This window comes from Euprymna scolopes, chromosome 46, assembly GCF_053919585.1.
Source record: "Euprymna scolopes isolate OS-2025 chromosome 46, ASM5391958v1, whole genome shotgun sequence".
Lineage (NCBI taxonomy): Eukaryota > Metazoa > Mollusca > Cephalopoda > Sepiida > Sepiolidae > Euprymna > Euprymna scolopes.
Window position 1 is genome coordinate 71,671,992 of NC_136527.1, and position 15,885 is coordinate 71,687,876.

The window sequence follows — 15,885 nt, forward strand, 5'->3', positions numbered from 1 at the left end:
GTTTTTCCGCTGTAAAAAAAAAAAAAAAAAAAACTACTTGATGAAATTAAGTGAAATTTTTTTTCGGAGAACTTCGTTCCATAACAGATATGTGCAATATAACCTTTTTTTGATATTTTCATTTTTTAATGTCTTGATTAAACTGATTTTTGGAATATGAGATCATCAATCCATGATGATATGTATTAAGATTTTTCTGTATTTTTGTTTTTTAAATTAAGTCGAATTCTAAATAAGCTATGAAATTTGATATTAAAAAGAATTAATGATAATTTTACAGAATCAATCTGGTTACCAATTAAGAGTGTGTGTGTGTGTGTATATGTATGTATGTGTGTGTGTGTGTGTGTTTATGTTATTTCACGGGTTGATCGAGTATACTGGGAACTATTTTGGCATTGAAAACCAACACAAATAAATAATCAGAGGAGAAACCTGAGTGAGATCCCAGAAATTTGAATAACACTCATTTTTTCATGGCCTAAAATATGTAGAAAAAGGTTTTCAGATCAATTTGAAGACGGGTGGGTGGGTGATTCTATGAAAATAAGAAAATTTGGCGCTTCTACAGAATTGGGACAAGATTTTGTAGTCGATAAATGGAGTTTGCAGATAAAATAAAAAAAAACAATGGTTTCAACTGATTTGTTTTTTCTCAATTCTAATAAATTACAATGGTAGCTTCCAAATTATGCAGTCGAAATTACCTGAATATTACTGAATTATTAAAAAAACAACTTTTATTGTGTTAGCAGGCGAAGAATTGCAGCCATCTTGTTTAAATCAAAACAGAAAACTACCTCCATTTTGAACTCTCCTGCGTCTTACGATCGTTTTAACCAAATTCTATTTTTTATCTCATTTAATATATATTTTTCTACCTTGTAATTTTTTGGATATAATCATCTTAAAAATACGAGGAATACGTACATACCATTGTTTTTATATGAAATTCAGTTTTACGATTTTCGAAATTTTGTCCCAATAGTGTAGAAGTGGCAAAAATTTAATTTGTGGCAAACAGGTCAGCACAAAGAAGTTTAAATAAGAATTTAAAAAAAGAGACTAAAATTGTGAGAATTTTGAATTGTTTGATACCATTGTTTTCATGTGAAATTCAGTTTTATGATTTCAGAAATTTCGTCCCAATAGTGTACAAGCGCCCTTTTTTCTTTCTTTTTTGTTTTAATTATGTGCTGGTTTACTTTGGTGATTTTTTTAAAAACTAACATATTTTAAGTGAAAACATCATTACGTACTTACTTATCATGGAGAAATTAGTATGTATTTTAAAAAAAAAAAAGATCCGAATAAGAACCATATGTTCTTCAAAATCAATTTGACAATGGCTTTGTTGTTGTTGAGGTATTGTGAGAATTGTATGACTTACTGAGGGTAGGTCGGTGGGGAAGAAAGGAATGCTGGGAGCTGTGACCACAACACGGCCGGTGGTCTGTTAAGCCACAAACTAGGTGCCTATTCCTTAAAAGTTGAATTGACGTTCCAGTCACGCTTGAATTTCGTTGAAGAGCGTTTGGATATATAAAAAGAGTGGCCACTATACGGTTATTGGTGTTGTTGTCTTTCAGACAAACTACGCTTCGACCATCGTTACTGATCTGTTACTTTTACAAGGAAAGACTGCTTGTAAGCAACATCGACATTTTGTTGCAAGACTTTAAGCGGCTTTTCTTTCTCCCCCCCCCACTTGTCGGTAAGCTAATTCCGACAAAACAGAAAATCGTTTCCTTTTGTTTATCTAACCCCATAGCACATATGTGTCAATACTTCAATACAGTTACACATTGCAAACTAATCATTTTAAAAATTAATAATTTAAATGGACAAGAATTACAGAAAAAAAAAAGTAACATTGGATTTTTATATGTCAGAATTAGTTTACTAATGAGTGGGGGGGGAGAGAAGACATTTGAAGTCTTGCAACGAAATGTCGACGTTGCTTACAAGCAGTCTTTCCTTGTAAAAGTAACAGATGAGTAATGATGGTCGCGAAGTGTAGTTTGTCTGAAAAGACAACAACAACCTTTTATCTACCCAAACTCTCTTCAATGAGATTCAAGCGTGACGTGAATGTCTATTTAACTTGTAAGGAATAGGCACCCAGTTTCTTTACTTAACGGACCACTGGCCGTGTTGGTCACAGCTCCCAGCATTCCTTTCTTCCCCACCGATCAACCCTCGGTAAGTCAAACAATTCTCACAATACCTCAACGACAACAAAGCCATTGTCGAATTGATTTTGAAGAACATATGGTTCTTATTTGGACCTTTTTTTTTTTTAATAATACATACTAATTTCTCCATGATAAGTAAGTATGTAATGATGTTTTCACTTAAAATATGTTAGTTTTTTTTTTTAAATCACCAAAGTAAACCACCCCATAATTTAAAAAAAAAAAAAAGAAAGAAGAAAGGGCGCTTGTACACTATTGGGACGAAATTTCTGAAATCATAAAACTGAATTTCACATGCAAACAATGGTATCTACGTATTCCTCGTATTTTTAAGATGATTATATCCAAAAATTACGAAAATCGATAAGGTAGAAAATCATTTATTAAAGAAAATAAAAAATAGAATTTGAAGAAAACGATCATAAGACACAGGAGAGTTCAAAAAGGGAGGTAATTTTCCGCTTCGATTTAAATCAGATGGCGGCAATTATTCACCTACTAACACGATTAAAGTTGTTGTTTTTTTGTGTTTTGTTTTCAATAATTCAATAATATTCAGGTAATTTCGACTTTATAATTCGTTGTAATTTATTAGAATTAACAAAAAAAATAAAAATAAAAACAGTAGAAACCATTGTTTTTTTTTATCTGCAAACTCCATTTATCGATTACAAAATGGGTTTGTATTACTGTACACATAGATTCGAAAAAGTTGTCAAAAAACAAATACATAACAAATAAATGTTATCAAAGGCAAGATAAGTTACTTTTCTACCAAACTGGATATAATTCACGTGTTTTTATTCAATGTTTATTCAGCTTGAAAAACATGCAGTGTTTACCGATGTATTGGAAAATTCAAAATGGCGGCCGACTCTCTCTTAAACACGGTAAGTTCGGGAAAAGGTATTATAAATAATAAACTAGACAAAATACTGTTAGAAATTCGCTCAATATATATTACCGTGACATAGGTTGACATATATTCAGTGTTTTTTTTAATAGTATTTTGTCTAGTTTATTATTTATAACACCTTTTCCCGAACTTACCGTGTTTAAGAGAGAGAGTCGGCCGCCATTTTTAATTTTCCAATACATCGGTACGGTAAACACTGCATGTTTTTCGAGCTGAATAAATGTGTTACATTGAATAAAAACACAAAAGATATATCCAGTTTGGTAGAAAAGTAACTTATCTTGCCTTTGATAACATTTATTTGTTATATATTTGTTTTTTGACAACTTTTTCGAATCTATGTGTACAGGTAGCAGTGTCAGAAATTTCGTGAAAATAGTGAATAATTCCACCCCATCTTTCCAAGCTTATAACTCCTCGAAAAATGTAATTCAAGCCCTAATTTTTTTTTCAATTAAAGGAGTAAGGACCAAGGTTTTATTTAAAAAAAAAACAAAACAAAACAATGTGTTTTTTTTTTTTTAAAAAGGTTTTAAACTTCGGACTTTACAGGTAAATTTCTAAAAAACTGATTTTTTTTTTGTTTTAAATTTGAATATATTATTTATTGACCTTTTCTCTTCAATTTGTGATATATAAAACTATTAAACATAAATTAATTATTTACTTTTTAATAGACATTTCAAAATGAGAGGCGTAAATTATTCGACCCCCTATCTTTCTAAGCTTATAACTCCTCGAAAAATGTAATTCAAGCCCTAATTTTTTTTTCAATTAAAGGAGCAAGGACCAAGGTTTCATTAAAAAAAAAAAAAAAAAGACAAAAAGAAAAAATGTGTTCTTATAAAATAAGGTTTTAAACTTCGGACTTTACAGGTAAATTTCTAAAAAACTGATTTTTTTTTTTTGTTTTAAATTTGAATATATTATTTATTGACCTTTTCTCTTCAATTTGTGATATATAAAACTATTAAACATAAATTAATTATTTACTTTTTAAGAGAAAGTTGAAAATGGGGGGGGGGCGTGAAAATGGGGGGGGCGTGAAAATGGGGGGGCGTGAATTTAAAAAAAACGTTTGTCTAAAATATTATATTCGGTTTATTGGAAAGAACATAAAATTTCACATTGACCCTGAAAATATCGTAAAAATAGAATCAATAGAAAAATTTTGATAGATTTTTAAAATTTTGATAGATTTTAAAAATTTAAAAATATTGAGTTTAAAAATTGAAAAATATTGAGTTCGGAAAATTCATTACTGTTTTAAAAAAAAATAAAAATATTTCTATTACTTTTAAAACAACTGTAATAGTTTATTTTGGAAGTATAATCCATAAAGAAAATAAATAACCCACTTTTAACAGAGAAATTACGAGATTTTTATATTGTATTCGCAGTTTCGTGTTAGGGGTGTCAAAAATTCCTACAAAAATTCTGATACTGCTAGTGTACAGTAATACAAACCCTACAAAATTTTGTCTTAATGTTATATAAGCCTCCAAAAAGTTAATTATTTACAACTGAAAATATTTAAAGTTTTCATAACAAAATACCTGACATAGGCATATTTCGTCTTCTAGAAAAACGGTCAAATTGTAATAATTTTTCGAATAGTTTACCTTTCAATTGTGTGGCAAGTTGGCTTCTTTGTTGAAGAGTGACACGATTCGTAACTTTTCATGCATTTATGACAGGGTAGTGAACGCTATTGAGCAGAAGAATAACAAAGACGCGTCTCGAAATGGAAGACATCTTGGTTGGACGAATTAGCAGCAGCAGCGGCGGAAGTAGTATTTTTTTTTCTCCGCACAAAATATCCCCAAGCAACACTTGGCCTTTGGGTCAAGATCAAAGTGTAGTATCTGTTCTTCAGATGCTACACTTCGATTTCTTGTTCTTTGTTAATGGATACGAAATCCTTCGCGACTGAGACAATTTTTTATTTTCTCCACGTTAAAAAACGACCCTGGTGTCTAACTCTGTCCCGCGGGAGAGACATTGTAAATAGGAACAACCATCTGTTATTAGATTAGATTTATTATCCAAGTCTATATCAAATAAATTGTTCGATTTGTGACATGACTTGGTGCTAGTATTGATCCGCGCGATTTTTTTAAAATAATATTTTCAAGTTTAATTAAAGTTTCATGATATCTTTTCAAGTTTTAATATTTTCAAGTTTAATTAACGTTTTATGATATTAAAGTTCAGAATACGTAAAAAAACAAAAACAATAAAACACCCCCATGTTAAGATTGGCTTTCTAAATAATAACATTATTGGGTTTTAATTACTGTACACATAGATTCGAAAAAGTTGTCAAAAAACAAATATATAACAAATAAATGTTATCAAAGGCACGATAAGTTACTTTTCTACCAAACTGGATATATTTTTTGTGTTTTATTCAATGTAACATATTTATTCAGCTCGAAAACCATACAGTGTTTACCGTACCGATGTATTGGAAAATTCAAAATGGCGTCTGACTCCCTCTTTAACACGGTAAGTTTGGGAAAAGATGTTATAAATAAAAAACTGGATAAAATACTGTTAAATACTCGCTCAATATATGTTACTGTGTCATAGCTTGACATATATTCGGCGGGTTTTTAATAGTATTTTATCTAGTTTTTTATTTATAACACCTTTTACCAAACTTACCGTGTTAAAGAGGGAGTCAGACGCCATCTTGAATTTTCCAATACATCGGTAAACACTGTATGGTTTTCGAGCTGAATAAACCTGTTACATTGAATAAAAACACGAAAAATATATCCAGTTTGGTAGAAAAGTAACTTATCTTGTCTTTGATAACATTTATTTGTTATTTGTTTTTTGACAACTTTTTCGAATCTATGTGTATAGTAAAACAAACCCTCATTTTTATTTCAGCACGGATCAATAAATGCACCAGTACCAATAAATTATTCAAAAGAAAATTCAGTTAGGAATTAAGTAACAAAACTTGTCTTTATTTATTAAAGTTAACTTTCCCTTTGTTAACCAAGGTTTTCTGCGGAACTGTCGGCTGCAAGATGGAACGAATTTTTATTCTCATTATTTGTTAATGTTTTTTAATGAATCAAACGCACAAAAGATTGATAACCCATTTTTTATGCGTCGTCTTATTTTGAAAATATAATTTGAATTTTTTTTTTAATGACAAAATGAATAAATAAAAAAATAAATAAGGCAATTGTACATTCCATTTTCGTGACAATTTTTTTGTTTTCATTTTTGAAGATTCTGAATAGGAGGAGGAGACAATTCCAAAAGTTGAAAGGATTTGAATTTACACAATAAAACATTGTCTGAACATTTATTGAATTAAATTAATTTTTTTTTAAAGTTTTATAAAATAATTAGAATTTCAAAATGAATTAGAACAAACATTTTTTGTATTTTTTTCTGAAATGAAATTAGTCATTATATAAAAATGAAGGATTTTTTTCAAACGAACATTTTATTAAATCGTCTTTCTAAGAAAAGAAAAATTCTGAAATATATGACTTTAATAGAATAATAATAAATATAAAAAAGCATAAAATATTTATAAATAGTTTTAAGTGGTTATTATTGGAAAAATTTAAGGACTTCTTGAATGGTGTCCCCCCCCCTCCTCTGTTCTACTCTATTTTTTACCTATTTGGTCGTTAATATATATATATATATATATATATATATATATATATATATATATATATATATATATGTATATATATATATATATATATATATATATATATATATATATATATGTATATATATATATGTATATATATATATATATATATGTATATATATGTATATATATATATATATATGTATATATATATATATATATATATATATGTATATATATATTTATATATATATGTATATATATATATATATATTTATATATATATGTATATATATATATATATATATTTATATATATATGTATATATATATATATATATTTATATATATATGTATATATATATATATATATATTTATATATATGTATATATATATCTTCTATATATATAAAAGGCAAAAATCGGTGTGTATGTATGTATGTATGTATGTTTGTTTGTAACGCTAAAACTTTTGAAAGACGGAACCAGAGTTGACAAATTTGGTATCATATTGCACCTTGATCACCCGGATGACAAATATCGAAATTTCACGTCAAACGGACCAGTAGAAAGGGGTCAACTGATCGTTTTTCTCCTAGGGGGGCCCCCAAAAAAACCTGTCATTTTAACGTTATTCAATACGTGTCACGTGACGTGACGTCAGCTCAAACTTTTGACAGACACAACCAAAGTTGACAAATTATGTATCATATTGAACCTTGATCACCCGCATGACAAATATCGAAATTCCACACCAAACGGACCATTAAAAGGGGGTGAACTGATCATTTCTCTCCTAGGGGGGCCCCCCAAAAAACCTGTCATTTTAATGTTAATATTACATAATCCAAAAACGCTTAGTCATGTCACGTGACGTGACGTCAACATCCAGTAATGGCGAACAAATGTAAACAAACACTTTGTTTTACCGATACTTTTGTAATTTCTCTTCTGCTTTGTTCTAGAGATTATTACACTCCATGACAATGTCTCCAACGTATTTAACTGGTTAAAAATAGTATTTATACAAGAGTTTTAACGAAAAATATCAGGAAAAAATGTACAGGAATAAAAAAAAATTCAGCTTTCAAAATATTCGTCGATAAAAAAACCGATCTTTATATTTACGCTAGCCATTTTGTATATTACCACGTGACCTGCTATCTCTTAAACTGGAGGGGGGGGATCCACTTGAATCCAACAAAACCAGTAATTTTTTTTTTTCTATTATATATACATCATTTTCTATAAAATTAAGTGTAGACTTTATAATTAAAACAAAAAATGTTATTCATACTAAAAAAAAAAAACGCTTAGTCATGTCACGTGACGTGACGTCAACATCCACTAATGGCGAACAATTGTACCTATTTACTATGCCTCCCCACGGGACAGAGTTAGACACCAGGGTCGTTTTTTAACGTGGAGAAAAGGTACAAAAATAAAAATTGTCTCAGTCGTGGAGGATTTCTCCTCCACCGAAAGAGAACAAGAAATAGAAGTGCAGCATCTGAAGAACAGATACTACACTTTGATCTTGACCAAAAGGCCAAGAATGCGAACAATTGTAAATAACAACTTTTTTCACAAAACCAACACCGTCTTTCTTTTTTTTCTCTCTCTTTCTCTCTCTCACCCACTTACTCTTCCCTCTCTCTCACCCTCTTTCTCTTGACGTCACACCACTGTTAAACTGTGGGGGGGGAACACATTCCCAGGCATTATCTCCTATAGATGCACATTTTATTAGAAATTCAGCTTTCAAAATATTAGACGATAATAAAAATATAAAACCAACACCCTCTTTCTCTTTTCTCTCTCTCTCACCAACTTACTCTTCTCTCTCTCTCACCCTCTTTCTCTTGACCTCCTACTACTGTTAAACTGTGTGTGTGTGGGGGGGGAAGAGGCAGCTTGAAAACCAACAAAAACAGTGCACAGTTTCCCAAGCATTTGGGGTGGGAAGGGGGGGAAGAAGCCGAGCGCACAGTTTCGTGTGAGAGAGAGAGAACAATTCTCAACCTATATACTCAACAAATTTTTTATCTACAGATTTGAAAGTTTGTATATAGGGTATTCAGACATATGGAAATATATCTAGCATAATCTATCTATTATATCTATAAAAGTGAAAATGTGTGTGTGTGTGAGGTAGCCAGAGAGAGAGAGAGAGAGAGAGAGAGAGAGAGAGAGAGAGAGAGAGAGAGACAACAATTCTCAACCTATATATTCAATACATTTTTTATCTACAGATTTGAAAATTTGTATATAGGGTATTCAGACATATGGAAATATATCTAGCATAATCTATCTATTATATCTATAAAAGTGAAAATGTGTGTGTGTGTGTGTGTGTGTGTGTGCGTAAGAGAGAGAGAGAACAATTCTCAACCTATATACTCAACGTATTTTTATCTACGGATTTTAAACTTTGTATATAGGGTATTCAGACATATAGAAATATATCTAGCATAATCTATACATTATATCTATAAAAGTGAGAATGTGAGTGTGTGAGAGAGAGAGAACAATTCTCAACCTATATATTCAACAAATTTTTTACCTACAGATTTGAAAATTTGTATATTGGGTATTCAGACATATGGAAATATATCTAGCATAATCGATCTATTATATCTATAAAAGTCAGAATGTTTGCGTGTGGTTGTGTGTGTAAGGTTGCGAGAGAGAGAGAGAGAACAATTCTCAACCTATCTATTCAATAAATTTGTTATCTACAGATTTGACCATTTGTATATAGGGTATTCAGACATATGGAAATATATCCAGCATAATCTATCTATTATATCCATAAAAGTGAGAATGTGTGCGTGAGAGAGAGAGAGAGAGAGAGAGAGAGAGAGTAAGTACAATTCTCACCCTATATATTCAACAAATTTTTTATCTACCGATTAGAAAATTTGTATATAGGGTATTCAGACATATGGAAATATATCTAGCATAATCTATCTATTATATCTAGAAAAGTGAGAATGTGTGTGAAAGAGAGAGAGAGAAGAGAGAGAGAGAGAACAATTCTCAACCTATATATTCAACTAATTTTTATGTACAGATCTGAAAATTTGTATACAGGGTATTCAGACATATGGAAATATATCTAGCATAATCTATTATATCTATAAAAGGTAGAATGTGTGTGTGTGTGTGAGTGAGTGAGTGAGTGAGTGAGTGAGAGAGAGAGAGAGAGAACAATTCTCAACCTATATACTCAACAAATTTTGTATCTACAGATTTGATAATTTGTATATAGGGTATTCAGACATAAGGAAATATATCTAGCATAATCTATCTATTATATCTATAAAAGTGAGAATGTGTGTGAAAGAGAGAGAGAGAGAACAATTCTCAACCTATATATTCAACAAATTCTATCTTTACAGATTTGAAAATTTGTATATAGGGTATTCAGACATTTGGAAATATATCTAGCATAATCTATTATATCTATAAAAGTGAGAATGTGTGTGTGAGAGAGAGAGAAAGAACAATTCTCAACCTATATACTCAACAAATTTTTTATCTACAGATTTAAAAATTTGTACATAGGGTATTCAGACATATAGAAATATATCTAGCATAACCTATCTATTATATCTATAAAATGACCATGTGTGTGTGTGTGAGAGAGAGAGAGAGAGTCAGAGAGAGAGAGAGAACAATTTTCAGCTTGTGTGTGTGTGAGAAAGAGAGAGAGAGAAAGAGAGGAAGGAAAATTCTCACCCTATATATTCAACAAATTTTTTATCTACATATTAGAAAATTTGGATATAGGGTATTCAGACGTATGGAAATATATCTAGCATAATCTATCTATTATATCTATAAAAGTGAGAATGTGTGTGTGAGAGAGAGAGAAAGAGAGAGAGAGAGAGAACAATTCTCAACCTATATATTCAACTAATTTTTTATCTACAGATTTGAAAATGTGTATATTGGGTATTCAGACATATGTAAATATATCTGGCATAATCTATGTATTATATCTATAAAAGTGTGAATGTGAGTGATGGAAAGAGCAAAAAATTCTCAACCTATATAACCTATAAAAGTGAGAATATGTGTGAGAGAGAGAGAGAGAGAACAATTCTCAACCTATATATTCCACACATTTTTGGGCACAGATTTGGAAATTTGTATATAGGGTAGGCAGACATATAGAAATATATCTAGCATAATCTATCTATTATATCTATAAAAGTGAGAACTTGTGTGTGTGTGAGAGAGAGAGAGAACAATTCTCAACCTATATACTCAACGTATTTTTATCTACGGATTTTAAACTTTGTATATAGGGTATTCAGACATATGGAAATATATCTAGCATAATCTATCTATTATAACTACAAAAGTTAGAATGTGTGTGTGAGAGAGAGAGAGAACAATTCTAAACCTATATATTCAACAAATTTTTTATCTACAGATTTGAAACTTTGTATATAGGGTATTCAGACATATGGAAATATATCTAGCATAATCTATCTATTTTATCTATAAAAGTGAGAATGCGTGTGTGTGAGATAGCGAGAGAGAGAGAGAGAAAAAGAGAGAGATAAAAATTCTCAACCTATACATTCAACAAATTTTTTATCCACAGATTTGAACATTTGTATACAGGGTGTTCAGACATATAGAAATATATCTAGCATAATCTATCTATTATATGTATAAAAGTGAGAATGTGTGTGTGTGTGAGAGAGAGGACAATTGTCAACCTATGTATACAACAAATTTTTTATCTACAGATTTCAAAATTTGTATATTGGGCATTCAGACATATTTTAATATATCTGGCATAATCTGTCTATTATATCTATAAAAGTGAGAATGTGTGTGATAGAGAGAGAGAGAACAATTCTCAACCTATATACTCAACAAATTTTTTATCTACAGATTTGAAAATTTGTATATAGGGTATTCAGACATATGGAAATATATCTAGCATAATCTATTATATCTATAAAAGTGAGAATGTGTGTGTGTGTGTGAGAGAGAGAGAGAGAGAGAGAGAGAGAGAGAGAGAGAGAGAACAATTCTCAACCCATATACTCAACAAATTCTTTATCTACAGATTTTAAAATGTGTATATAGAGTATTCATACAAATAGAAATATATCTAGGATAATCTTTCTATTATATCTATAAAAGTGAGAATGTGTGTGTGTGTGTGAGCGAGAGAGAGAGAGAGAGAGAACAGTTCTCAACCTATACATTCAACAAATTTTTATATATAGGGTATTCAGAAATATCGAAATATATCTAGCATAATCTATTATATCTTTAAAAGTTAGAATGTGTGTGTGTGAGAGATAGAGAGAACAATTCTCAACCTATGCACTCTACAAATTTTTTATCTACAAATTAGAAAATTTGTATATAGGGTATTCACACATATGGAAATATATCTAGCATAATCTATCTATTATATCTATAAAAGTTAGAATGTGTGTGTGAGGTAGCCAGAGAGAGAGAGAGAGTAAGAACAATTTTCAACCTATATATTCAACAAATATTTGATCTACAGATTAGAAAATTTGTATATAGGGTATTCAGACATATGGAAATATATCTAGCATAATCTATCTATTATATCTCTAAAATTGAGAATGTGTGTGTGAGAGAGAGAGAACAATTTTCAACCTATATACTCAACAAATTTTTTTATCTACAGATTTGAAAATTTGTATATAGGGTATTCAGACATATGGAAATATATCTAGAGTAATCTATCTATTATATCTATAAAAGTGAGAATGCGTGTGTGTGTGAGAGAGAGCGACACAGAACAATTCTCAACCTATATATTCAACAAATTTTTTATGTACAGATCTGAAATATCACATTTGTATAGAAGTAGAAATCTTGATACCTACTCTGATACCTAATAAAAGAAAGGACACTCTTTAGGGCGGATTTTGATTATAACAAGTCACTAATTAGAAATTATAATAAACATTCTAATAATTTAAGAATTTTACCAAAATAAAATTGCATGGTAATCACCCAATTTCTGCCACAAAATTTTGATTGGCAGAACTCATAAACATAAAATATATATTTTCTAATTTCATCTTTTTTTTTTCTTTTTACATAATCTGGTTTGATGTTTTCCCAAATATTCAAATCACTATATTTTGCTGCTTAATATCAAATACAGCAACTGAGTTATTTTTATGCATCAAACAATTACATTTTCTCATTCATCCAAACTAATCACTGAACATCAATTTCATATTTTCTTCACTAAAATATTACTGTGCTTGATGTCATCAAGTGGAGCGGATCATTTTTTTTTCATTTGTTCACACATTTTTCCAATTTATATATATTTTAAAGATTCTTAGCCTATGTCATTGCATACCAATCTGTTTATTAAAAGTTAAGGTTCACTGTAAACACATATGTTACACCAAAATAAAAACGCTTCAGATAATGTCTTGATATTCAATTCAGTTTCTCACATGACATCTTATGAAGTTAGTAGAAATGTTACAGACTTTTGAATCTCAAACACTTTCAATACTGTGCACTGATATTTTCTTTTTTGCAATATAAGCACATTCATGATTTTTTTTACAAACGTTAAAAACTTTCACATTGTGTAGCAATATACTGAAACAATTATAAAAATATTTGTTTTTATTTTGAATGATGCAGGGCATCTGAAGAGAGATTTTTCTAACAAAATGAAAGTATAATTTTTAGCAATAGGTATCTAGGAAAAGGCCACTACATATGTTATAAGTTCCAAATTTCCACAACCTGGCAAATACTGGTACATGCTAGCAAATTTAGATTTGCAATTACAAAATATGATTCTAATTTTTTCCTTTGCTCTTTATTCTAACACTACACTAAGTTTACTGTGTTATTTCGCTACAGTTGATATTGTGTAGAACAATAAGAAAATCATAGTGAACAATGCATTCAACAAAATTTCACACACATTTCTAGATACCTATATCTAATAAGTTCAAAAGAAAGGACACACTTAGGGAGGTATTTTGGTGGTCAAGTCACTAAAAAGAGATTAGCTGGTTTCCCGGCATAGCCCAGGATATAATAAAGATTGACTGAAATACATGTTCTAGCTGGTTTCTAGGCGTTGCCAGGGATGTAATATAGACACATTATGTTGTATATTACCTGTTCTCTTCTCCCTAAGGTAAAACAATTTCATATACATGCTGTAAATTACCTATGCTAGGGATAAAACATGAACAATATCAGTCCTAGGGTAGATAAAACAAATAATACATAGAGATGAAAGATTCCTCTCCCCTAAGAATCAAACATATGTTCAATATCTGCTTTTGTTTTTTCATTGTTTATACGGTCCCGAGCAACGCCGGGTAGCCCTGCTAGTATATATATATTTATATATATGTATATATATATATATATATATTTATATATATGTATATATATATATATATTTATATATATATGTATATATATATATATATTTATATATATATGTATATATATATATATATTTATATATATATATATATATATATTTATATATATGTATATATATATATATATATATATATTTATATATATGTATATATATATATATTTATATATATGTATATATATATATATATATATATATATATATTTATATATATGTGTATATATATATATATATATTTATATATATGTGTATATATATATATATTTATATATGTGTGTATATATATATATATATTTATATATGTGTGTATATATATATATATATTTATATATATGTGTATATATATATATATATATATATATATTTATATATATGTGTATATATATATATATATATATATATTTATATATATATATATATATATATATATTTATATATATATATATATATATATATATATATATATATTTATATATTCAATTAACATTAATATAAATTCAATTAACTTTCTTGGAGTTATATTTTTTGGATTTTACCGTCATTGGATAATTTACCTTTCACCAGACTATCCATTCACGTGTACTCACCTTTTTCTTCACCATATTCCCTCTGCTTAACTTTTTGTTATCAAGTAAGATCTTTGACTTTCTTGCAGTTTCATCAAATACTTTTGTATGCAAAATCCGATCCCGCATTTTGCTAATTTCTACCCTCTGATGAGAAGGAAAGTATTTCTTCAATACTCTGTGGATTAAGGACTATCCACTTATCAAGTGTTACCTTTTCAGATTAAATATGTTTTTAGTTCTTTTTCAAAGTGTCTTTAACATGCTTTATTAACTGTTTGCTCTTATATATATATATAGTGTTTCCTTTTCAGATTAAATATGTTTTTAACTCATTTCAAAGTGTTTTTTAACATGTTTTATTAACTGTCTGCTCGTATTATAAGCTCTATCTCCTATTTGGTTTTATCGAGCTTTTACATCTGGCTGAGATAACTTTATAAATATTAATTCTTTAATATTTATAATATACTTTAATTTTACAATCTTGGATCATTTTGGTAAATTTAATTGTAATTTTTATTTTATATATACATATATATATATATATATATAATAAAAAAAAATAATTTTTTGTGTGGTTTCAAATGTTAAAAACTTCAAAGACTATATATATATATATATATATATATATATATATATATATATATATATATTCAATAATTCAATAATACGGAAATTATGCACATTCAATAGCTAGTGATAATTATTTGTTTTCTGTTTTAGAAGGTTTATAGCATTCACTATATATAGCCGGAACAAATCGTCGGCAGAGACATTTCATATCAATCACTGTTTCAACATGCGTTTGAAGAACGCGTAAAGACACAACGTCGTAATTTGCCCATCCGCACATATGCAATAAAAAGAACTACATTACACTTTGCACGCAGTAATACAACAAATAGTCCAGAATGTTCTAGAGCTCCCCTATATAATCTTTTGTGCACATAAATCAAACCAGTCTTGGATGCAGTTTTAGGAGTAACAATATTGCTGCAAACCCAGTCTTGTGAGACGTTAAATCACCAACATGACTTTGCGCACATCATGCACCTAAATTCTCCACATGGAAAGAACCATATCAAATAAGAAGTAATTTTTTCAACATGTTATTTTGAACTGCTGTTTTCATATGTATTG

The 15,885-nt window shown here is 29.0% G+C and overlaps 1 protein-coding gene and 1 pseudogene across 2 annotated transcripts in view; both read right to left on the reverse strand.

The window, feature by feature from the left end:
• The window catches only part of LOC145271237 (uncharacterized), a 10,381-nt gene extending 5,492 nt beyond the window's left edge, over positions 1-4,889 (reverse strand). Inside the window, exon 1 of one of the 2 annotated variants that reach the window (XR_013865767.1) lies at positions 4,734-4,889. Coding sequence is in view for 1 of the 2 variants with exons in the window: in XM_080126792.1 (XP_079982918.1) it covers positions 4,734-4,795 (62 nt within the window). In the remaining variant the exon portion in view is untranslated. The remainder of the gene's footprint in view (positions 1-4,733) is intronic. The other variant, XM_080126792.1, reaches the window with a different exon arrangement.
• Positions 4,890-8,166: 3,277 nt separating this feature from the next.
• On the reverse strand, positions 8,167-8,300 carry LOC145271810 (U2 spliceosomal RNA; annotated as a pseudogene).
• Between the last annotated feature and the right edge of the window lie 7,585 nt (positions 8,301-15,885).